The 26,947-nt window shown below is 40.0% G+C and overlaps 1 protein-coding gene across 3 annotated transcripts in view; it reads right to left on the bottom strand.

The window, feature by feature from the left end:
• Window positions 1-23,565, bottom strand: part of KIF16B (kinesin family member 16B) — a 220,564-nt gene extending 196,999 nt beyond the window's left edge. For 2 of the 3 annotated variants that reach the window (XM_064446735.1, XM_064446736.1), the window contains exons 1-4: window positions 23,323-23,565; window positions 9,388-9,457; window positions 8,283-8,396; window positions 3,904-4,020 (exon numbers count right to left, since the gene is read on the bottom strand). In XM_064446735.1, coding sequence (XP_064302805.1) covers window positions 3,904-4,020; window positions 8,283-8,396; window positions 9,388-9,457; window positions 23,323-23,369 — 348 coding nt within the window. In that variant the 5' untranslated portion in view covers window positions 23,370-23,565. The remainder of the gene's footprint in view (window positions 1-3,903; window positions 4,021-8,282; window positions 8,397-9,387; window positions 9,458-23,322) is intronic. The other variant, XM_064446734.1, reaches the window with a different exon arrangement.
• Window positions 23,566-26,947: the final 3,382 nt, after the last annotated feature.

The following is a 26,947-nucleotide window of genomic DNA, read 5'->3' as shown; positions in this document are numbered from 1 at the left end:
TGCTTTTGGGGAGATTCTGATTGGACATCATAGGAAAATTTTTCACAGTGAGAACAGTCAACCATTGGAATAATCTCCCCAGGGAAGTGGTTGACTCAGCCACATTGGACACTTTCAAGAGTCGTCTGGACAGGGTGCTGGGCCATCTTGTCTAGACTGTGCTCTTCCTAGAAAGGTTGGACTAGATGATCCCTGAGGTCCCTTCCAACTTGTGATTCTGTGATAAAGTATTCTGTCAATTTAATAAAGCAAACTGAAAAAACATATTCCTTCTCACAGATCACTACAGACTACATGGTTTACTAGCAGGGCTGCAGCTATTCATTACTGGGTTCTTGCCACTTCAGCTAGCACAGCAGCCAGCAGCAGCAGGATGTTGTCACCTTGGTTAAGCTGGCACTTGAGAATTGAGCCTCATCACAGTAAGGTTGCTGCTCTACCACTGATATCAAACACGTATTAGGCTGTGAGGCATCAGCTAACACCTCTGAGATTTCCAGAGACTTAGCATGCAGCTCTCCTCATTGCTCCAGGGAGACCTTTCCAGCCAAGCAGTGAGGCAGTAAGTTGAAGCCAGGGTTTTCCCAGCAGCAAAGAGGAGCAGGAGAGTGCCATGCAGCTATGGTCTCAGCTGACAAGGGGATGCTTGCTCCCAGCTGCCCCATTCCCACTGACTCTGATTAGGCAGATTACTTGCTGAGCACATCTCCTCCCCACCACTTCAGGAAGACAGCAGCTAACACTCCTCTAGAGCTGTAATGAATGAACACGGCTCCCAGGAAAAAAGGAAGAGGGCATATACATACAGATGAGTTTTGGACTGAGAGCCACAAACTCAGAAGTAGCTTACAAAGCAGTCTGTCAGCTACAATTTGCCTCCAGTCCAAAAACGTGCAAGAGATTTGATGCAATGGACTAATTCTAATTCTGTGCACCGCTGAGGCAAGAAACATTCTTGCTTAGAGTTAGGGGCCTTGTAATTAAGCAGGATGCAACTTAAGACAAACCAGACTGAACGTCCAACGTGAGCGCAGCCCAGGCACTCCAGGCACCCAAGCGAGTTCGCCTGGTGGGATTCTACAAATATCTGGCAGTAGGAAAACACAAAGACAGTAGACTACTCTGCACCAGACACTGAGTCTCCACAGGCAAAGATTTCTCTTCTACTTGGACCCCCACATAACATCTGACCCTTTTTGCCCAAGCCCACTGAAGTCCACTCCTGTGCTGGTACCCTCTGTCCTCCTCCTTCAATATCCTGCTGCATTCTCTGCCCCAGCAACCTTTTTCCAGTTGCCAACTCTGAGGTCCTCTTCTTATTTCCTTTGTCCAGATATAATTTCCAATTCATCAACCAGTCTCTTATTTTGATTGTATTCTACCCCTCCCTTTTGCAGCTTCTTCCTCCTCTTAATCAGAGCCTCTCTGTCCTTCTCAAACCAGGCTTCATTCTTTGAAATAGTAATCTATTCTTTCCTTTTATCATACCTAGCCCTTTGCCTGATTGCACCTTTGTGTAAACAAAAAAACAAACCACCACACCACAGAAAAAACCCCAACCACTCTCACACCCAAAAAAACCCACAACCCCTAGAAAAAGGGAGAAACTTACAGCTTAATCAGGGTGTTTTTGAGAGAGTTGCCTTTAGTAACAGAAGAGCAACCTTTCCCAACATGTATCAATCTCTACTCCAGATAAAGTTTCCAGGTTTAATGTTGGAATTTCCCCCAATTTCCCCCATACTTTTGGTTTTTTAAACACAGGAAGAGGAAAAAAGTAACACACTAGTTTCATCTCATGCTTGGAAACACCTGAACAGTTTTAATTAAAGCTTAAGACAAAAACATGAAAGATCTGTCAGAAAGTTTTAGGCAAGTCATTAGTGTCTGACATAATTTAGCAACTGCAAAGAGAGTCTTAAAATAGGAAATACTAGCTCTAATTAAGTAGCTTCAACCATAGAAATATAGTGATGAAAAAGGAAGAACACACAGTTCCCAGCATATTTCATCAGTAAAATATACATCTTACAGAATGTACACTCTCTATTAAAAAACACGTTTAAACATTTTTTCCCTTTTCACTCCCTACAGCTCCAGGGCAGGATCAACCATGTTTTTGACAGGTTTTTTCTGGGTTACAGAGTTTCCACTCATGGAAGTCTGTAGAACCAAAATAGGTAGTTCACCCCAGAACTCAATCTTCTCATTAAAAGCCTGTTTTCCTTCTGTGCTACCTAACCAGAAAACTCCTTATTGCAATTCAAATGTACTGTTTCTTACCCATCAACCTTGGACATTGGGAACAAATTATTCCCTTCTTTTCTGCAGCAGCCTTTCAATTCTTGGAAGACACTTGTTCCTCTACAGTCTTCCTTCCTCTGCATACAGAAGCCTGACTTTCCTGATAGATCATATTTTATAGATCTCTGGTCAATTCAGTATCTCTCTTCAACACTTATTCTAACTGGTCCACATATTTCTTGAAATGATTGCTGTACACGGTATTGCAGAAGAAGCCTTCCAGAGCCAAGAACAGCAGATATCAAAAGCAAAATAAGAATACAATTCATACTTTTTAGGGAGAAGTAGGGAAAAGAGAAAATTTATTTCCAATTCAACTTTTCTTACAGCACTGTATTCTTTCTGACAGGGCCATCAATTTTCAAGCATTTAACTTGGCGGCTGAGTATATTTTATACACACCCTTTACAAAGCCAGATTAAAGTATTTATGTATCATGGCAAGAAGATTAGACCTTTATTATTGAATAGTGTCAAACAAACTTCAGCACCTATTCATTTGCAAAATGTCTTGATGATTACGGTCATTACATATAGTGAGGCAGTCTCATAAAAATGTCACTTTTATAAACTTCTGAAAAAGAAATCCATATCTAGGTCATAAGATCTTTTCTGGTTACAAACGTCTATTCTGCTTACCATATTGTAGTTAAATATAAAGCGCCTTATTCTGTGACAACTGAAAGAAAAATATTTACAGCTAATTTACTCTTCTAAGCTAAAGGAAGTGCAAAGTGGCCAATCTTGCTACATTTCTAAAGAGTGATCTATCTAAGGAAGGACAAGTGGCAATATTCCCCTTTCAGTCCTGCTGGGAGAAAACAGGCTGTTATTTTTCTACCCAAGGATTAAAGGAGAATGAAACCTGTAGAGATTGCATTGCAAACAGACTTCATGGGCCTTTTAAACTGCTCCACTCCCAAGAGTTTAGTGGGTTCTTTCTGACCTTGGGCACTCATGGAAGCAACTGCAAGAAACTACTCCCCTCCTTCACACAAACTGCCAAATGCCCCTCCGACCATACCTTCCTATTCCAGGATCTTGCCTGCAGCGCTCAAGGACTTAATCCTTACCATTAAAGCTACTGCATCATCATCATCATGTAATCGTTTGCTGAAACTTATATTTAGCAACTCTCCTCCCCAGTTTCTACACCTCACTTGATACCCTTCTCTAAATAGAAGTCAAGGATGTATTTCAATCTTCTGACCCTTCAAAAGAGGTCTAAAAAACAGATCTCTTCAGGAATTATCAGCTCTTTCTATTCTCAAAATCAGTATCTTTTTTTTGTCTCGAGCTGGGCACAGAATATCAGTGGTAACATCTGAAATTTTTGGTTTTGTTACTGAACAAAAATAACTGTATTTTGGACAAAAAGCAGTATCACTTAAAGACACTCCTTTCAACTGTAAATATCTCCCTATAAAAGAAAAAGCTTCTAAAACCTCTGATTACTACTAGAAGGTATAATGCATGGGGTGGGAGGTCAGTAGCATACAGACAGGATCAGCAATAATTCCATAAACACATGCTCTTGCAGTAGCTTAATTTCAATGAATTGCTAAAGAATAAAAATGCACATTTGCAAAATACAACATACCGCATTTCCCATCATGGTGTAGGACTTCCCAGATCCAGTCTGCCCATATGCAAAAACACAAGCGTTATAACCTTCAAAAGCAGATTGAAGCACATCTGTACCAAGATTTCTGAAAACCTAAAAACAAAGAAAGTTTAAGACAACAGCAGCTTGGGGAAAAAAGTTTCGTCATCAGGCCAGCGTGACAATTTTTAAACAATAAACTACCACAATATAAGCTATTGGCATCAAGCAATGATCTTTACTATAGGACAGGAAATTAGTACTTCAAATAAAATCCTAAATTTTACTACCATATGTAGTTCACAGCACTGCAACAGAGCATTTTCTACTTCTGCTTGTCAAGTAGATCTGAGAGAAAAAATAGAACAAAAAAAAAAAAGCTCCTTTCTATAGCTCCAGTTTCTTTCAGCTCATCTCAGATACTTCACCTTTCCTTCTTGTTAACATCTACTCACTTTTTGTTCCTTTGCCAACTCTCCATGTTTTGCAAATATCCATCCCCTTCTCAAAGGAGATGTTTCAGTGATCCTGTCAGCTTCTTTGTTTGTGTTGTTGGAGGGTTTTGTTTGGTTGGTTTTGGTTTTTGCTTTAACCAAGAAAATGTACCATTATTTTCTCCCTATCTCCTCCCTAACTGACTTTTATATATCAATACTTTTTAGACTGACAAACACAGAAACATGTTTTCTATCTGGTAAGTGACTCTCCTACCTCAGCTAGCCCCTTCTCTTTTGCCTTCAACATTTACCTCTGAAAACTGGTAATTATCCCTCCTCTGCGTCCCATAATATGGGGGTCTGTTCTCACCTCGTAAGTTTAGCTCTCAGCAGATGCCTTCATTAAATTCCTCTGCAGTTCCACCTCCATTATCCCTCCCAGAATTCTGATCTTTCTTTTTCATTACCACTCATTTCCATCCATACCCCCACTGGCCCAGCTTCTCTCTCAATGAAACTATTCATCTGGCTCTCCCAGTCCCAACATGATCTCATAGATGCTTCACATAATTTGGCTACTAGTCTGTAGTATATGTGATTTAAATTAACCAAGGTGTACAAGTCATTATTAATAGCAAATCACACACACAGTATAACCATGTCACTGCCACAAGGGAGGAGTGCTGGGTAATGTCTTTAATCATTAATGCTCAGTTGCAAGCATACCTTCCCTTGAGCAAAAGGGTTACCTTCTCAAAGAGGAAGAATGTGCTTTGGCTGATCTTTATAATCTCCCTTTCGCCTGTCATCTGAAAACGAGCCTCTTAGTTGAATTCTCCCTCCTAAGGAAGTGGTCCTTTATTTTTCCCCCTCTTTTCCCTTTCTCTGTGTCCAAGTTTTTACCTCACCACCTGGACCAAGTCTTATGCACTATTGTTTTGACTGCATTTTCTCTTTTAAAAATATATGTGTACCTTGCCAAAGTGATCTGAGGTAGTACATAGCAGAGACAGTTACAGTCAGCATTGTCTGAGCAGAGAGGCTTAACACACACGTGAGAAGACAAGACATCATTAGGATGGGACTTTGTCAGAACCAAACAACTGGGGCACCCGTTTGTCACAAAAGGGCAGTAAACTCATCAAAATTCTATTTGTTTCTCTTCCATGTATACACACTAAGTAGCTCAAAGGTAGATTGCCACTCCCACTCTGATTTTTTAATACTAAGGCATATTTTGCATCTACAAGACATATTAGTGTGGTATGTGGTATCAGACAGACTTCCATTTATTATTTTTCTGCCTTTCAAAAGGAAAAAATATAACAATCATGAACAAAGTGCACTAGGCAACCGCACTGCCGATGATCAAGATCAATTTTATTTCATGGCAAGATGAATGTGAATGAAATACACCCTTCGTCTATGCCACTGGTGCAGTAAACTGGAAATTCTGCAACAACTTGATAAGAGCTTAACTAGAAAGTCTTCCAATTAAATATGAAATGAATAACATAAGCAAAACAATAGCTTGTGCAGCATTTGTTTAGAAATTGCACTCCCACAGTTTGAATCTTCTGTTGTTTTCAGTGTGCTGCACACATTGTAATTAAAACAACACTTGGCACAGGGACTACAATATTTTTGCGGCTGAGCAAGAGAAGTTAACGTTCTTGCCAGTAAGGATGAAGGAGGCAATCTGGGATTGTGGGACACACTGTAATAGCAGAATATTGAATGCAGACATCTACGCCATGTTAAGGATTTATTGTTCACATCCTATTACTACAAACCATAAAGCTCCCAGCTTTAAAAACAAAAAAAATCACTGGTCAAGGCTGCTGCAGCGATCCCTACATGGGCATTTTAATTTTTTTCCTATAAGCTCCTGACATGGGCAAGTTATACTGATCCTGCCTAACCTGACCCACCCTGAAACAGCCAAAATGGCACCAAAAAGGAAAAACTTAAAATATGGAAAACTTAATTTATCAGTTATATGTGGAAATTGCACATCAACGCAGGATACACCTCGGATATCCATTTATATTAATTCAAGTTTCCTTTGCAAATGGTTGTTTTAACAAGAATATTATGTCACAGTACATTCAGATTCTGGCAGAAACCTGATTTGTAACAGCAACAGCCTAACATCATAATGGACTATCTTCCTGGGATTCTTCTAACGAGGTCTTGTCTAACATAGCTTTCCAGAACTATCCAAAGTCACATAAAGAAACAGATATCTAAAGGATCAAAGAATTAAATATCAACAAACCTAAGCTATAATCGGTGCTTAAAGAGAATTTCTCTAACTACTTTTATAGTACATTTTGAAGACTTTTCCAAATATGCATTGATACATCATCAATACTATTTTATAGTGATGTACTCATCTATGTCAGGAAGAACTGAGAACATAGTTATCACTGAGAATTATATGCATTTTCACAAAACTAAGTAATATTAAACTGAAACCCTAATTGATTTGGATAAGCAAACTTAAGATAATCACTTGTTGTGTCTGCAGAACCACAACCAAAAATCTCAAGCTTCAGTTGGAATCAGAGTAAAAAAATACACAAAGCTGCTTTAATGAAAATAAATAACGCTCCGCATGCTCAACTTAAATCTGCTAAAGTTCTAGTAAAGCCATACAGCCTGAAATGCCAGCTTAAAAACATCCACTAGAAACTGGGGTTCCAATCATTATCCACAAATAAACTACTACTTGAATTTGCCACAGTGCTGAAGTAATTAGGATATTTCTATATCAACACCCAAACAGATGTATTATTATTCTTTGTATTTCAGAGAATATAGAAGAAACTGTGTTACTTAAAAGATGAGAACACAATCCAGAAAGTTTAAGGATACACATGATCAAATATTTGGATTAAACACCTAACTTGGTGAAGTAAATAAAGAAGCTTTCAGAAAAAAAGAGGACCGACTGTGTACGCTGATGGTTACACAGAAATTACAAGTATAAATTCCCTATCAAACATTATAGTCATTATATAAAATGGCAAAGCTTGTCCTTCTCTTAAATATTTAAAGCCGGCTTCACCTTCTTATTTCCTATTATTAGTTTTAATTCTGAGGCTTGTAAGAATTAGCCATACCAATATCCTTGATTTTTCAGGTTCCAGAATAGATGAGGTACTTACCGAAAAGGTATGTATCCAGCTGGCTTACAGTATATTCAGCAAACTCTTGCATTATCTCAAGGGGAAAGAAATACTCTCAATTTGAGCTTAGAGCACCCCAAGTTCCACAAAACAAAGAGAGAAGACAGCAATCGCAAAACACTTGAATTTCACATTCCGAAATAAATTTATTAAGTAAAATAGCAAAAAAGGTTCAATGTTCACATGAAATGCAAGGTGAGGGAGAGTCTATCTGTTCACCTAAATAATGCCTAAAGCTCTGAGTTTTATCTTCTGTTCTGAGTGTGCAAGAAGAAAGGGAGTTTTGTCCTTTCCTAAGCTCAATACTCGAGGAGAAAGAATAATCTTCAATGTGAACCAAGACTTTTGGACAAAAAAAGCCCACTTCAGCCAGATGATAAGAATGTTTCTGTTTAAGTGAATTAAAGATATATGCTTGTTTCTCAAAAGTTGTTTTGTTTTGTTTTTTAAAAAAAAAGCTTTTCAAGAACAAATTGGTACTCAGAGAAGTTTTCTAACTTGACCTTACAAGACAAATCAGACAAGAGAACTAGAAAGAAGGCATTTAGCCTGATGTATTAGAAAACATAACACTCAGTAATGTTAGATAACTTAAAAGGAAACAAAATAAAATTCAAATTCTCAGCTACCTAGGGAATTTCTAAATTACACAAGAAGCACTTTCAGTGGAAAGGAGTTTTAAAGAATGCTTTGAAGTCAAAGAAAAGGGAAAGAAGAAAAATCAATTATTAGCATTCAGAAATCCTACCATTTCTTGACAGGCAAAGCTGGGACTTTTACTGTCTGCTGAGAAATAGGAAAAATCATAGGTAAATGTCTTCGTTCTTTCTCTTCCTGTGTCTCCAGTACCACCCTCTGGTACCTATTAAAAAAAAAAGCTGGTACAATACATCCTGATGAAGCAATTAAAAACATTTTACTATAACTAATCAGAATGCACATTTAACCTAAGGCTATACAGATTTAGAAATTTACAATTACAGGTTAGCCTATTATTCCAACAGTGAAAAAATTAGTAACAGATACACCCTTCAGCAAGGATAGTCACGTTATAAGACAGCACAGCAGGAATTATTTGGATTTTAGCTTACTGCTAATACCATGGTACATTTTTGTGACGATACTTATATTTAGTTAAATCAATCCTGTATATGAAATTCAGATTACCCTATACATATAATTAACAGGAGTCAGAGACACCTTTGCACTGTGAACAGCATTTCAATGTGGAATCACAATTAAAATGGCATTATGTACCAGCTGCTTCAGGCTATCATAATGCTCAAGTCATGACAGCTAGCACTGTGTTTCAGCAATATTTACTGCTATCTGAATCTCTAAACACATTACACAAATATATGAAAAGGAATTTGTGTCATTGGCAACTATTATGCAAAAACCTATTTGCTGTGCATGATTTCTCTTGCCTAGAGAAACATTAAAACATACCATCAAAATATTATAGCAAGTGATGGGTACTTTGGGTTTAGTTCATTTTCATGGGAATTCCAGAAGACTACTTCTACGGATGAAGCTAAGATTTAATAGCTACGCATGTACCTCTCTTCTATTGTTGGCTTTCATCTTCCAGCCAAGTAATGACCAGAGTGATAAACCTTAGAAACACCTATGGGATACAGTCTATAGAGTGGTTTTCAGAAAACCGCAGTGCAGCAAGTTAACAGTTTAACCTGTTACCCCAAAGGATTACTTCAACACTGTTTTTTTAAAAAAAAAAACAAAACCCAAACTACAGGCTGTTCTCCAGAGTGCAGTGAGCACCACTGTTTTGTCCAATCACATTTTGGCAGCTATTCAGACAGGACTTCCTTTTTTAAATAGTGTTTACTCACCTTTAAGTTTGTGATTGTAGTTTCATTTTTTTCCATTGAAATAATAAACTTTGCATTAAGGTCTTTCTCCCTGAAAGAAAACCAAGACTTGAGTATATTAAATAATACATATCAGTATAATCCATAGTCATATTTCCACTCAATACATTGCTTGCCACAGTCAAATATCAAGTGAATTCATTCTTATTTCATTTTTTTTTTATTGTTGTGACCGATGTTTATTTATTGCTATGGGACATATTTGAAGTACTTGGGCTTGCCTCTGAATCCCTTCATCTAGAAACAGAGCAGCAGCTTAGGGAAACCTGTGTCATAAGTTTGACTCCGCAAGTCAATTTAGTGATTTATTCTTAATTTGAAGTATTCTGATCCAAAGCCCAGTGAAGTCAATTATGTGGCTCTAAATAATTGAGAAACAGAACATTACATGATAAACCCCAGCCTCTTACCACCATCCTAGTAGCAGTAGTCCCTATTTACCCATATGGCCTAGGTAACAGGGAATAAATATCTAAACCACAAAACCCCAGGATTTTAAAACTCTCTGAAATTAGGTAGCCAACATATTTTCTGAGCTGTGATGCATCATGGCAGTGCAGGAGAGAGGCTCTGCTACTAAGGGAGTGTTATACAGGTTTGTTGCTTCCCAGAGCACAACAATACCAAGAAAGAAGTCCAGTTCTGCAGCAGTGTTTTCATGCACTGGCATTTCTTTCACACCAGTTTTTTCAGACTGTTTTCAAAACTGTCATAAAAAATCGTTAGCTTAGTGTCTAAAGCCAGCATGTATCAACCTGCTTGCTAGAGATGGTATTTCATTATAGTTAGTCCTAAGAGTAATACAGGCTGCTCTTGAGTGACAACCTTGAGCATAACATCTCCTGTGTTATTAAAAACATGCACATGAAAAAAAAGAGGCAGAAGAGGAAGACTGCTACATACACCATTCAAAACCTACTCCCCAAATGCTAACAGACACACCTGTTCCAAAACCATCTGCTACGTCACCTGGCAAACTGGTGTGCCCAACTGGTGCAAAGAAAAGCAGAGGGCTTTAAAGCAATGAAGTGCTGCTTTACTATATTGCACAGTATCACAGCAATTACTGGATATCTGCTTGCACCAACCAAAAATTAAAAAGAGAAACTTCTTCCTAGTAACAAGAGACCCGAGTTCAGGATTTTAGTGTGACATTTTCTTCCTGTGGTGCACTGGATCACCCAACTCTTATGTTCATCAGCTGACTCTATAGCTACCCTCTATTCACATTCAGTTTTCCAGCAGAAATTCTAAAGAAAAGCAAAAACCCATTTTAAAATCTACATTAATGAATAAAGATCAGGCAAATAAAACTACTTACTTAAATATAAACACGTTATTTTCTAAGCTAATAAAATATATAATTGTAATAATTACAGCATTATACAACTGAATTTAGATCTACCACAGAAAAACATTAGAGGCATGCCTTAAGAGATGTCTCTTAGTCATTTCCACGTCATCCTTAGTAGCTTCCACTAGGCCTATACTTAACAGACTGAAATACTAAAATACAGCTATGGGTAACAAACAGGGAAAAAGAGAAGTTTCCAATGGTATTTTTTAGTAGGAAATAAATTTTGGCATACAGTAACGCTGCCTGTGGATGGCTACCATTGATCCTGCTTCCTCAACAGTCTCTACCTGTCTCTGTTTGCTCAGTGAAGGTGTAATAAGTAATGTGGCCCAATTAAATAGTGTAAAGCTACTCAATAATTGAAATCTGATACAAAATGTTTAGTCTAACACCTATATATGAACAACAGAAAACTGAGAAGTCTAGAGTTATTAATTTGTGATAACACTAATAATATTACTAAACATTATTAAAGAATAAGGATTTCAAAGTTTAAAAAAGGCCTTGTAAAGCACTAGCTGATAAAAATTTCATAAATAGAATTTTATATTTTTGTAGGGGAAGGGATAGGAAGACGGCAGCCCGAAACAAGGACACTATGATCAGAATCAATCAGCCAACCTGAGAGAAGTGAAAAGAATTAACAGAAATCAAATGCTAAACTTAATTTTAATATGAGAGAGCCAAGTATAATTTATTGTACACATGAAGAGTTTGAGAGGATCCCATAAAAAAACCAATTGTTTGCATGATGCCAGAGTTATTTCCAGGCACTCGTTTAATACACTTCAGCAGGGGCTGAGTCCCTTTCAAAAAGTTGATTGCAAGTTCCACCTTAACTAAAGGTTCAGGTTGTAAACAGCTGTATTGCAGTGTTGGGTACCCTTCTGAGAACCTTCAGGGCTAGGAGAATCCTACTGCAACCAGCTGCTCCTCCAGCACCCATAGGAACCACCAGCCCTAACTCAGCCCAGAAACAAGCCCCAGACGCTACCCAAAGACACTGCCCCCACAAACTCTATCCCATTCACTACAAAGCAACATAAAGGGGGCGGCTCCCAAAACTAGTTCATAATAAATGATTTGATGATTTAAGAAAGCTTGCTTCTCCCGAAGCCCAATCTGCTCACTCAGCAGTGTTTAGGGCCAGCCTCCAGGCTGCTTTCACTGCTGTTTCATATACCACATGGAGTCCCAGGATCACATGGGAAGGAAACTTAACCCATGATCCTGTGGCCCCTAACCAAAGTGATCAAGCAGGCAAGTTTCTTGGCACAGACACCAGGAAATACATCAGCCCAGTGCTGTTGTTGATCTTCTACTATTGCTAAATACAGCTAGTCATCTAGCAACTAATGGCAAGGGCGGGGGGATGAGAAATGCTATTTCAAATAATACTGACACTTTATTTTAACATAAATAATATTATTATTAGTACCAACATACGCTTAAAAGAACTAATGTACTTGTTTTGCAATGCGATAACTTCATGAACAGCTTACTTGGGCAAAGTTTTAACAATTTCTCTTCATCACACGGGGCACCTGGATACTTCTTAAGAAGCCGCAACACAGATATCTCTATGTCAAGTTCCTTTCTCTCCTTCCCTTATATTCCCTGCTTATTTTCAGGGCAAAGACCAGAATGGTTTTTGCACCTCCATGGGCATCTAGTCAAAATCATACTACAGGAAGCCAAATGTTAACAGTATCTCCAGATTTCAAGGCAACTTCCCATGTCCCCTGTTCATTATGCCACTTACCCAGTACTCCACCAGACTTTCTGAAAATCCTCCCACAGAGAGAAGGGAGAAGAGCATGGAAAAGCAGTTACCTCAAATATAAATCAACAAGGGAAACTTTAGAAAAATCGCTACTACAGACATGCAAAATGTGTTTGGTCTTCATCCAAGCTCATCTATTAGTTCCTTCAATTAAGGTGCTTCAATAGAAGGTTCAGTTATTTAAACAAAGGCTTTTAACTACAGCATTTATTATAGCTTATCTCATTAGAAAAATCATAATATGTTTTCCATTAAATTGACAGTATAGGATTCAGTTGTGATTACCGTAATACCTGTCAGACATGACTCTCTGAAGAGAACAGAAACAATGAGACTCATCTCATCTAGGGGGTTGAAGGGGAAAACAAAAAAGGACAGGACAGAAAGTGCAATCAGTTTTCCCAAACCGCACTTCAAAAGACCACTTCAGCAAACCTCCAAGGCCGCGCAGACAGGACACAGGCACTACCTGAACTGCCTGAGGAACACCTCTGTGTCAAAAGAGAAGGAGAGTCTGTAAAATATACTCTTGGAAATTCACTTACCTGTAGACATCTAATGGAGCATCTATTGGAAAAGTATTATACTGAAGAACAGACATGATTGTTTTTCAGCTACTCAAAAACAGTCTGAGCACTTCTAAAAGCAGCTCAACCATGCTCAATGGCTTTTCTTTTCAGCTCAATGGCACATTGTACATCAAGCAGCACAACTGCAACCAGATGTCCTTTGGATTCGGTTTGAGAGGAGGTTCCTAGGTGGATCCTCTGATAGCTGGTAAGGGCTGCAGCCTGCCCCATTTCAGCAGAGCTCTGCAGACATTTACAGCCACCTGTTTTCTCTTAACAATTCACCTTCTTATTTTCGAGACCTCTACCAAACTGTCAAATCTGGCTGACATTCGTCAAACAGATTCCAAAGCTGCTAGATGGGACCAGGCTGGCTGACAGACAGGTAGTGCAATGTCTCAGGTTCCACCTCAAGAAGCCAGACAAGAAAACAGCAGAAAAAATTCCTGGGGACTGAAGTTAAAAGAAACAGCTTTCTATGGGTATGACTGCAATTGTATCTCAGTAAGTAAAATAAACTGTACCAATACTTGGTACTTTAAAAGACAGTTTTGTCGTACAGCACATTTTCTAGGGGCATAACGTTTTCTGTGATCAACATAATCTTAATTTGTTAGTGCCGACTTATAATGATATCCACGTTCCATTTTGTGATACCAATTTTAGTAAAACAATTGACAAACTTTGCAAATAGTTAAATGAGAGAGTTCTGCTATTCCCCAAACTTTCTTCACAGTGCAGCTGAAACCAGAAGAATAAATCCAGTAACAAAGAATGCAGAAGCAGGGGAAATGTCGTACATCTCATGAAACAGAAATATTCCCTTAGCTTATATACCAGTACACACTTACCTGTCCTTGTATGAAGGACAACCTAGATTAAATGCTTTTAGCCATAAAAATAAATTTTACCAACAATACTGACAGGCAGTAGTTTAATCTACAGCAGTAAGGCTCTCCTGGAAGATTAACATACAGGTGTCCTTGTCCTGTCTTCTGTCAAAAGATATCTAGCTTTTTTGCAGAAACTGCACACTCGTAGTAACACATACAGACTGATCACTACATTAAATCACACACTGACCTGCTTTTTCAATTTCTATTTTTAATAACCTTATAGGTAGACTTCATCTCCCAACAACTCAGATCAGGTCTGGTAGGTAGCAGCAAATTTTTAAATCATGAGCAACATGTAACTTAAAAGAAAAATTACTGTATCCACACATGTCATGGTCAACGATTGCATAATAACCTGAAAAGTATTTAACTTCAATCAGCAGACTACCTCAACAGTGACTTTTCTGCTTTGCCTGTGTAGATGAGTGTCAGGCCAGGTTCAGAAATGGTTTTTATCAGTAGGAACTAGTCCTGCACAGCTACATTTTAAGATTTCCATGGGTAAAACTCCTCTTACACATATCTGATGTCAGCCAGTAAGAAAATGTAGCAAATGCCCATCTTTGGCATAAGCAACTTAAAATATAGTCTCAGACACAACCAAGTTGATTTGAATGACATCCTGGAATTTTGTTGTAACTGTTATGACACTATCAAGTTTCTCTAGAACCCTTGGATTTTAGTTCACATGGTATTTTGCTTTTAATATCTTGTTTCTTCTGATTTGTTCTTTCACTCCTGCTACTTCAAGTCATAAAGACAGTACTAAGTGAACCTCTTGTGTACAGCAAAATGCAATTCAAAGAAACCACATTGTTTCCCTTCAGTGCCCTTGTGTTTTGAGGCAGAACGTCCTCAAATTAGAAATCCAGAAAAAAAAAACCCACCCTGTGCCTGACCTGACAAATCTATTAGCCCCTCAAGTAATCCGTAATGCTGTTCCATCATCCTTTTCCTCCACTGAGACACATACAAGCAATCCGTATTGAACAACAAATAACTTCAGTTATCTACGTACAAATATCTTTCAAATACATAAGCATACAGAAAATTGATGGGTGTACTCCGGGTTCTGTATCTCACTGTTGTTTAGTATTTATAATCTCTTTGGAGAAGACTCTTCATAAAGCCAATATTTGAAGTGCCTGAGTCTTCAACAGTAAGAACATCAGCCCATCAGCAATTAAGATGCTGAGTACCATGTATGCCCCCTTTCTGTTCAATAATTCTGAAAAACCCTCTCTCAATAAATAGCCCTGGCTTTGTATTCATAGCTACTGCAAAATAGAGGACTTAAGCTCTTCAGTTCAGTCAGCTGTTCTTACCAACAATACCTGCCTTTCAGAGATTCCTAGAAGTCTGAGTATTCGAATCCAAGAACTCCGTTATGTTAAAACAGCTCGGTGTTAATCCCATTTATTTCAAAACTGGTCTTAATTTCACAGAAACAAAGCCTGAGAAAGCAACAGACTCACCTTTCTCTTGCTTCATTTCATCATGAAAGCTACAAGAGACTCATTACCTTTTCCTCTGCTGGTCTCAGAGAGCTCTCAACAAAAAGTAGAGTATGAAAGTATTTTATTGTTCATTATTTTAGTGATAGAACATGCATAGGTAACCTGGCAATGTGTTTGATAACACTGAAATAAACAAACTAGGAAAACTATTCTAAAACTAGGGTTTTAAATTCAAAATGCTTAATATCATCAAGTTTGGGGGATTAGAAATTGTAAGTGAGGCGAGTTTAATTACATTGCCCCACATGTGCCCACGCTGCCACTGTGCTCTGACCCCTCTGGCACTGAAAGGTCTTTGTTCTTCAATACCGGGGTGACAGACAGACAAAACAAGGTGGCAATTGTGACAGATCCTACAGACTTGAAAAATGTTTGAAGCATTTGCATTAAAGCACTAAAAAGGACAGAAAAATAAGCACATGTAAACAGAGGCTATATGTGGGCTTCCCACTCTCTGATAGCTTATGCAGGATTAACTCAGTCCCAGCCATTAAATCTTCAGTTAATGGGAACCCAGTATTTTGCCGAAACTCTTTAGAGCTCCTTCCACAGTAATCAAGTCTGCTCCAGTTTTGCTTCTCACCTACACAAGAATAAAGCTCTGCATCTCCGTCCCTGATCTACCTTGTTTGATATGTGAAAATGGCAAGGTCCCATTTTAAAGACTACACAGGACAGAAAATAAACTAGGTATGCATAAAGCTGTGCAAAAACCACCACAGAGGATGTCAGAGGCAGAAACAGCAAATGCAGGAGCTACTTGTAAGTCACCCAGGTCCAGTCTCACCTTCCCATTCAAGCAAGATCACTTCCTGTAATTACTTTCTTCAAAGGAATTAACTCTTCCCAACCGCCTGGGCTTTCATCCCCCTTGGGACACTCTTCCACAACCTGTAATCTCATTAGCAGTAATTCCTTAGCTACAGTTTAAGCTGATCCATTATTAGCTTCATTCCATTACTTCCAAGATATTATGAAGGACACATAACTAAATATTTAATTCCTCTTTTCAACATTTAAGCCCTGCAAATATTTCCAGATTTGCACCTCCTAAGCTATTTCAGTAGTCATAACACAGAGTACATATTTAGCTCAGTATTTTTTGAATCGATGATTCCCACCAATTTGTTGATCTTTTTCAAAATAATTCAGACAATGAGGTTCCAGAAACAGGACTTAATGAGATACAGACCCAAGGGCTCACTAGAAGAAGCACCAACTACAGCTTCAGCATTTGCAAATATATTGCAGAGCCAAACAAGAGCTGCACTGTGATTGTAGCGCACTCCTAAGATCAAATTCATCACTTTTAAGCAGAAAAACCTCAAAAAATAACCACAGAGAAAAAGGGCAGAGAACTAAGAAAAAAACAAGGCACTGATGTTCAAAAGACCACATACTTTAGCACAGGTGAGAAACTCCAGAGAAACAAGCCACCAAAGAGTGCTGGCATTCTCTACTGCCTGTACCCCTAAGTTTCAGCTTGCTTCACTGTTGCTGACATTTGCTATTGTAGAAAAACCTAAGGAGAGTCCAACAAGTTTTTCTAGAATATCCTGATGTGTAGCATCCAAATTCCCAGCCAACTATTGTCCCTGGTGTTGGCTTCTCTATTTGGCTTTAATTTCTTGTTTTAGCAAAGGCCACACTCTCATTAGACCGCACTCCTTAACACAACTGTCCAATATGAATACTTGAATAAATACGAACACTATGAATATGGCATTTTACCACCCCTTAGCAAAACATGGCCAGAACATCTGAGATTTAAACTCTTCAGGATAGCGACTATTCTGCTTTACATTTGCAAAGTTCTCTTATACTATTGAGTAAAATAACTTCAGCATTTCCCCCCACCTCATGGCTGCTTCCATTCCTTCATAATCAGGCCTGAACTATTTATCCACTACTTATTACCCTTATGTCAAAAAAAAAAAAAACTGTAAACAACCACCATCTCCCATGCTACTATATTGATTATAAGATTTACATCACCTCTAACCTACCCTTGCTACTGACAACCCAGACTTCTCTGTGAGCCCACTATGCTTTTTTTTTTTTCCTTTTCTAGTCCTTAAAAGTTGGATCAACATTCTGCTGTGAGCAAGCTATTGTTTCTACTTCATTTGCTTCAACATCAAGTTCTCCAGCCTTTCCTCCATTTTCAAATGGCCTGCTGGCAGCTTTATAACAGAACTTGCTACATCCATTTCTCAAATATACAATCTCCATAAATACCATTTAAAGGAACCTCACAATACACAGCGCCTATGTTTCCTAGCAAACACTGCTAGCTCAATCTCACCTTTATTCCTAGAACTACAGATGGCAATAACAGCAGCCATAAACTACCATCACTGGGACTTTTATCATCTTTAAGGGCATTTTTACATAATTACAAATGTTTATATCACAATTTAGTGTTGGTACCCATACTCGAAGAACACACGTTTGATGCATTTAACTAGTGGAGCCCTCCCTAGCACTGGTAAGGTACCATCAAAACCAGGGACCAACAGCCCCTTCAGAGCAGGCCTACCACGTGTCCTACCCACCCTTCCTTTCCTCTCAAAGTCCTACACCTTAAACAATCAGGTAGCACGGCCATGCAACAGTCATTTCATTTCACCTATGGAGATGCACAGATCATATTCTACACTTCTTCCTTGCAACTGAACGAATAACAGATTTTTGCGCTCTTTCACATCTGGCAGCCTCACTGTGCTGAGCTGCCACGGCCAAAGGAACGAAGCAGCCCATTGCTCTTAACCCCACCCCAGAACCTGGCCATACCCACTGGGTATCGCCTAGCCATTGCCAATCATAACCCATCTGTTAAGCACATCTTCACTCAGGTCAGTTAAAAGGTAGTTATTATTAAGGAGAGATGATGTGTACGTTGTCATGCTGATGCTCACCCCTCCGGTCCTCCCTGTACTAAGGGACCTGTCCTGAGGAGGTGAGCATGACCGTGTTACTACTTACTTACCTCTTACCACTGTTTCTAATCTCTCAGCTCTTCAAGAGAAGCAAAGTAAAATGGTTTCTTCAGGTACCTTACAAAACCAAACATAATTTTAATTTTGGACTTCTTTGGACTTCAAGTTCTCTTAGTAACACCTTTACATGATCCAAGAACCCAGATCTGAGTCTACACCTTTATGCACTGGTCCAACAGTAACAACAGATGTAGCACGCTGATGGAGGTCATATAATTTTTTTAATAGATATATACACACACACAGAGCTTACTTCCAGGGAGATGAATGTATCTACTCTGAACACTGTCCTAAAGGAAAAAACTGCTGGCAGTCATTAAGTGATAGAGTTGAATGTTTTGAACACAAAATATAGCAAGATGAAAAATTCACGCTCAGAAGACTTAATTTATCTTGCCAAATAAGCATCAAAGTAGATTTTTATTTTTTTTAATTGGATTCAGACTCCCCGACAGATAAAGGCAGAGGCAAGAGAGGTACACTCACCCCAGGCACACTAGAGCCTCACCTATCCTTACAGATCTTTCAGCTTATTTTTACAGCAGAGAAATTGTACATGACTGTAAATCAAGTCACAAGCACCATTATTAAAACACAAGTTCAAAGACTTCACATAAATAGCAATCTGAGCATGCTGATAAATGGCTTATCACCATCAGTACTGTAGTTTAGAAAGGGACAGTATTGCAACACTTGGCCGTATTTAAGCTCTGCTATCGCTCTGGACCCTTTTAAGAGCAACAACCAACAATCAGTGCTCAGAAACAGATGCAGCAAAAATTTCACCATGCACTTCAGAGACAAATATGATATTTAACTATGGGTGCCCTTGCTTGTAATCACTCCATCTTTTCTCAGTCTGCCTGTGATACACTGATGTTATACATATATTGTCAAAACACTCCATCTTTATAAATTCATGAAAATTAAAAACATACACAGTAACCTATATTTCAGACACAGCAATTCATCATGAGACACCAATTCCCTCTTCCCTGCATTGGAAATTCTAAAATATATTCTCCACCTACTTATTTTACTTCTCTTAATTCTGAAAAAACATAGACAGTTCATCTACAGAATGTGCACATGCAGGGTTAAAAATTGATAATTTTAAAAAATAAGTTGGAATTTCTATTTCTTTATATTGGAAATAACAACAGGTGTGGGAAAGTCTACACAGCTCATTTACATAAACATTTAAAAACACCAAGAGCACTGGATAAGCACAGGGAAGCCCAACTTACTGCAGTGCAAACCCACATTCTGATGGCAGCTACATCTTCCACAGGTAAGGACAACATATGACCCTTGTTAAGTTTGTTCAACCAGTTAAATACAATAATTAGTTTATGCAAATGCAAGAAAGAGATGAAAGCTTAAAAAACAGAAAAAGCTTGTTTTCATCTATTACTTCATGAATTAAAAGCCAAATAGAACAGAGCTATCAGGTGTAAGAAATTGAGGGGCATAAGAATTGGCGATAGTATCTTAAAGAATCAAGTTGATATTTCCTTAATTAAATACCAAAATATTTTTTCTTGTTTAGCATACTTCAGATGGTTTTATTTACCTGACCAAAAAAAAAAGTATAAAAGCGGTTTTCCTGAACACTACTTTAACTATAATTTTCATGCAGAGAAAACATGCCATAAGATGGAAGTTAAGATTACCCCCTCATTCTTCTTAAAAGACTCTGAACAGGTGAACCTAAAGCAATGTATTTATTTTGACTATGTAGATGCAGTGCATAATACAAAACAGAGAGCCAGAATTTGGTCAGGCTTATCAGGATCCCAAATATCTCACACTATAAAAAAGACAGTGACTAGTAACCAGTAACCCAAAGTCATCTGCTCAGTACATGACCAGAAAAGTGCCTCAAAGCCAACTGCACTTCTTGATAATCCCATTATTTTGCCTGGGAAACAGCCATGCTAAGGACTGACAGAATCTTTGTGAGAAACTGCATTTCATGGGACAAGGTATGGAATTCTCCAGTCAAGTCCTCCAAATCATAAGACAATAAATGGAAGCTTCTAATGACTGTTTTCAAAAATGAACCTTAGAAATAATGGTGACCAAAACCATTAACTTGCCAGAGCAAAATACATCAACCTCACCTCCCTGCAGATCTCTACCTAATTAAGAAAACCTGGTCTTCTGCCAGCTGACAGCTTTTTAGCCCCTTTACAGAATCATTAAAACATAAGCACAGACTGGAAGGATATCATTGCAATTTGGTATTGAATTAGGGAAACCAAAGAATAGATGGAGACTCACCAAGTAGCTGAACTGTCTAAGCTCACACAACCGCTTTCAAAGCAGTAACTGTAAAGCCATAAGACATAATTTTTATTTTGTTATCCAGAGATATAGTAAAAAACCTCTAGTATAACCTCTGCATAACACAATTTGGGATGTTAGCTACTTTAAGAAGAATGGTCAAGGGCTTTGACAACAGCATGGAAGTGAACAAATTCCTTCCAGGTCAAGCCAGAAAACAAGACTAAAAATAAATCACAGCAGAAGGGAAGGAGGGGCTGGGGGAAAGATGACTCAAGTTTGTTGTCTGAGCAATGAAACAGCAAGTAATCCTTAAACAACAACCCCCTCCCTATCACATGATTCATTCCAAGATCTGTGTTCATGACTTATTACACAATTAGCAGTGCTATGACACCACACAGCACTTTTCCATAATGCAGGAGTCTTACCAATAACCATCTATTACCTCTGTCTTCTATAATTAAAAATGACTCATGAAATAAGCTGCATTATATGATTAAGCTTTGAACAAACCAAAGCAAATTTAGAGACACACACGAAATTAAATCTAATTCTATACAGTATCAGGTTAAAAGTTTTGAAGACAAGTGCAGCAGCATGAACAGCCAGTTCCTCTGAATGGGCAGAAAGGTCCTTCTTCCATAAACCACTGCAGTGACCCATAAAGGGGAAGGGAGCAAAGCTGAGAGAAAACATGTACAAGGGAAACCAATATAAGTGATCTATTATTACTGTTCCTGGCTTATGGTTCACCATGCCTTAGCTACAGCAACAGAAAAAGCTATTGGATCCTCTAAGGCTTAGGCTCTCAGACTTAGAAGCAACATCCCATGACACTGAGTCCAGCTTCCTGATGTTTTATAAACATCAAGCACCTTCCCATAAATAGCAAGATTTTAGCAACTTGAACTGGAAGGTTCTTCACTCAGTACACATGTCAAAGACAATGTCAATCACACCAGGCCTCTGCCTGTCCTGCTCTTAGGCTCCTTCTTTTTCATCATATCACAATTGTCACCATTTTCTAGGTATGATCTGATCTAGCCCCATCCAAGTTATCCTCCCATGTGCATTCCAGGCACAAGGTCCCGAGTCATTGTCTGCAACATTCTTTTGCCACAACACTTGCAAACTTCTACTCACACTTCATCAGTTATTTCCACTGCCTATCACAATTACTAGCCCTTTTCCCTCTCTCTTCTGTCTCTTAGCAGATCATGGTTTTAGTCCGCAAACAAAACTTCTCTGTGCTACCAAAACACCACAAATAACAAGTCTTATCAATACTTTAAATACCTATGCTATCTGTTGTCAGAGATTCTTGAATGAGGAGTGAAGAAAATAATTTTAAAAGTTTATAAGAACTGTATCATTAAATTCAGGGGAGGGAGCAGGAGGATGTGACAATATTATTCATCAACCCTGACCTCTAACTACTTGGCCCCATCAAACTGTCTAAACTACTTGTAACCAACCTGCAATACTCTCCCCTTCAAACCTTCATCAACTTTATTTTCATAAGGCTTGGTTTTCCCCCAACGAAAATGGCAAGATAGCAGCTGACTTCCAGAACTTGGCAAATTATTTTTTTTAAACACCTGAATTAGATCAAGTGAAAGAAAAGGTGGGAGCCTGACTGGCTGCCTATGCTTTTAAAACACTTCTCTTTTTAGCTGGCTACATCATTCCAGAACAAGAGAAGTAAGAGCACTGTCAGTAGCATCTGATCATTTTCTACATATGATTCTTAAACTATATCATTAAAAAATAACTCCATTGTGTATATTATGTATTTATTTCACCAAAGAAAACAGTGTTTATTCCCTGGACGCATCTCAGGAAATGGGGGATAAACTCTTGTTAATATAGTAAATGGGGCAGACTGCCTCTTTTATACTTTGAGCTTAAGAAGCCTACTAATAACCTTTGCCATAATGGCTCCTCCAAAAAAGCTGGTATGGCAAATGAACTAGGCAACAACCTCTCTCTTTCAAGCAGGTAGAAGGGGTTGCAGTTGCTAGGTGAAATGAATACTGTTCTCTCACGTTTTAGAAGCCTGGCCGTGCGCTCTTGGCAGGCCCCTGCCTCTCAGTAGTTTCCTACCTTCACCAAAGTAACATTTTTCTCATTATAAAAAGGATCAGACAAACCAATGAGCGAGACTGCGACAGACTGAACCTTCTAGCACAACCGGAGAGCCGCTTCCCAGCCCGCCGGGGAGCAGAAGCGCTCCCAGCCGCCACTCCTGCAACGCAGAGCCGCTCAGCTGAGGCCGAGAAAGCACCGACCCACCAGGCTGAGTTTCCCCACAGCCGCAGCCTTCGCCGCGGCGACAGCTGTCACCGCCCGCACGGGTGCGGCGCGGAGCTTCAGGCACCCGCTGCCCCCGGAGGCGGAGGGGCCGCCGCCCTGCGCCCGGGGCCGCGCAACCCCCCGGGAACGGGGCGCGGGAAGGCCGGGGCGGCCCCGCCGCCGCCCGCACTCACCTGCGGTTCATGGGCCGCACTCGCACGGCCACCTTCACCGAAGCCATGGCTCATCCCCGCCGAGCCGTTTGGGCCCGGGCCCGGACCCGGGCCAGCACCTGCTCCAGCAGCAGCCGCCGCCAGCCCAGCCCGGTCCCGCCCAGCCCGGCCCTCACCGCCCGCCAGGGCCGAACGCTGGCCGATCCACGGCCTAGGCCATACCGCCAGGGCAAACCGCGCCAGCTATGGGGGCAGCGCAGGGACAAACAACTTCGCGAGGCGCCGCTCCTCCCGGCCGCGCGCCCCGCCCTCAGAGGAGGAGGAAGGCCGGGGGGGGGGCTTTGGAGAGGAGGGGTACGGGGGTAGCGATAGTTACCGTCGGTGTGTGGGTGCTTCTGCACAGGGCCGGCCCCTGTGATACAGACAGACAGACAGACAGATAGATAGAGGGGGTATATGCATATACATAAAGTAATTTGATGCTATCAATGGTACTGTTACCGAAAAACGCGGTAAAATCAGAAACAACTCTTTAACACCAATTTAGTATTAAAGAGCAGGCATTCTTTATTCACGGCACTGGATGCACGGGGGATCGCTCCTCCTAACGTGCATACCTTACACACCTTTCCCATACAATTTATAGATCAAAAATTTACCTATTCATACATATTCATTATTGTCCTTTCTGCTGATTGGTACAAACTTGCTCGTTCTACATGTAGATTACTGCGCAAACTCAGTTGTCTTCTTCTGTTGTTCTCTTTTGAGTAGGTGGTATTACTTGGGTCGGTGGTCGCGATCTCCCCCTGCCGGGATTACCTTTTACCCTTTTGGATCTCAGTCCCGGCAATCCTGGCCAGTTTTCTCAGTCCACTATACGAAACTACATTTTGTCATCCTTTTCTGGCAGAAGCACATTGTCTATTGTTTCATTCACATTAATGATTACATAGGGACTAAAATGCACATCAAAGAATATACTGATTGGTATACTCCATGTCCCCAGACTTAATGTCCAGTTGGATAGGGCTGTACAAGGAGTACAGCAACATCCATGGTTGGTTAATTCTATCGCTCTGGTTACAGTACGAAACCCTTTTTGCTCTAAAAATATTACTGTTAATATTTTTATTGAGGCCTATATGATTGAATATGCTTCATTATTTTTGAAAATATTTAACACTCTGTGATACAGCAATTCAAAGGTCTGGCTCTATGCTCAGTTTATTTCAATAGTAATAGAGTCCAGCAGAGATCCACAAAGCTGATCAGGGGACTGGAGCATCTCCCTTATGAGGAAAGGCTGAGAGACCTGGGTTGGTTCAGCCTGGAGAAGGGAAGACTGAGGGGGGATCTCATCAGTACTTATAAATATCTGAAGGGCGGGTGTCAAGAGGATCGGGCCAGATTCTTTCCAATAGTGCCCAAAGATAGGACAAGGGGCAATGGGCTCAAGTTGGAACACAGGAAATTCCACCTGAACATGAGGAAAAGTTTCTTTCCTATGGGGGTGACAGAGCAGTGGAAAAGGCTGCCCAGGGAGGTGGTGGACTCTCCTTCTCTGGAGACATTCAAAACCCGCCTGGGCATATTCCTGTGCCCCCTGCTCTAGGTGTCCCTGCTCTAGCAGGGGGGTTGGATGAGATGATCTGCAGAGGTCCCTTCCAACCCCTACCATTCTGTGATTCTGTGTGATATATATACATATACACACACACGCCCCCGCTTATAATGGGGAGATATATATTTATATAGATAGATATGTATAGGGTTGTAGCTAGGGGTATCTCTATATAAATACACCTATAAATATACCCATATATGTGCCCCATATATCTCTCCCTATATACACACAGACACACCTGTACGCATACACCTATATATACCTCTTTATGGGGGGATAGAGGTGTCTATACAGATGCATAGATATATAAATATGTATGTCCGTATATATCTATATGTATCTACATATATATCCATATATATCTATATATTTTTTTTGTGCTTGCTTATATATATGTATATACATATGTACTTGTTTAAGAGACGGTGTTAAAACAAAGCTGTTTGCGCAATCCCTGCCGCACTCGGGCAGGATGCCGCCAGTGAGGCCAGGCAGCCACCACGCTGGTACCACGAGGCTGGGGACAGGACCTAGACCTGGCACCCCACCTCGTCACACCATCTGGAGGGATGTGCTCAGCAAAGCACAGACGCAGGCAGCACTGCCTCAGCAAAGGAAGGAAACATTTCCAGGAGACAGAAATGGTTAAGCAGTGTGCATCACAGCCAAATAATATTTATGTCTATAACATGATAAATCTGGGTTATTATTTTTTACTGCTTACACAGCAGGGCACACAGCAGCTCTTCCAACAAGTCCTTTGCATATACATAAGAAAAAGCCGATTAAGGTTAGCTCAGAGAAAAGCAGAAGTAAAAAAAGGGTAAATTCAAATGTACATTAAGGTGCAGCATATGATGGAGAGCCACATCCTCATCTGCTTTGCAGAAACCCAGCCTGGCTGCCCAGGACATTGTGAGGCTAGGCAGTGCAGGCAGCAGGGATAAGCCCTCGTCCCAGGGGATGCATCCTGCATGGCAGGCTGGAGACCTCACACCAAACCCACACTGGCAGGGCTCCCAGAGGGAACACTGCCATCTTCACTGCCTTCGGAGAATCAGCCAGAGCCTGGACCAGCCTGAAGCAGGACCCTTCACACCATGCTTAAGTAATGAAAAACTGTAATGAGTCCTCGGAAACCACTGTGGTGCCAATGGCACAGGATGGGATAACGACCTCACTGGCACCCCAGCTGTAGCAGGACATCTGGCTTGTAAGGAGTAACTGTGAAGAAGAGAATATAAAAAAGCAGGATAAGTAATATTATCATAAGTAATGTTTTTGTTTGTTTGGACTTGTCAGTGCCTGGAAACCACACCCAGGATGGAGACACCATTTAAAATGCTATACAAACAGTTGCATTCAAGTTATTAGGATGTTAATGGCTCGACAAGCAAAAAAAAAACAGTTGATGAAACACAGAAGGTCTCAGACCTCCTCCTCCTTGGGCTGCTCTGATTTTCCAATCTGTCAAAATCATGAGGAATAAATAGCATTGCCCATCCCCAGCAGCACACAAACACACACCTTTTAATCCATACACACAATTTGCTTTCCTGAGCTCATTCCCAAGCCAAGTTTCAGGTCTATATTCATACCCATTTTGCACGAAACATGGCTGTACATCTCTGGTTTGAACTCATACTTGTATTCAGATGGAGGCGCTTGCTCTGGATAACTCAGACCTCGTCCTCATCCTTGTTGGAGACCCAGGAGGCTTTCAACAGCCAGACGGGACCTCTGGCCTGAGAGTCAGAGTTTAAAAACCGTATTGAAGAATTAGAGATGGAAAAGAAAGTAGTGGATTCATAACACTGATTTTTCCTGAGGTTTTCAACAACGTGTGAGGATGAGCATGGGGGAAAGATGCAAGGAGGGAGACAGAGTTTGTGGTGCTGAGACAAACTCCAAGGGTAAAAAAAAAAGTGCTGGGAGAATTTTTGGCACCAGTGCCAGATTATCATGGACCAGAGGTCCTGGGAGCACTAAAAATGAAGGGAAGGGATCAACTGTGCTATG

The sequence above is a fragment of the Phalacrocorax carbo genome, chromosome 3 (assembly GCF_963921805.1).
Source record: "Phalacrocorax carbo chromosome 3, bPhaCar2.1, whole genome shotgun sequence".
In the NCBI taxonomy this organism is placed as follows: Eukaryota; Metazoa; Chordata; class Aves; order Suliformes; family Phalacrocoracidae; genus Phalacrocorax; species Phalacrocorax carbo.
The sequence above is the reverse complement of the archived record's forward strand: the minus strand, read 5'-3'. Positions and strand labels throughout refer to the sequence as shown.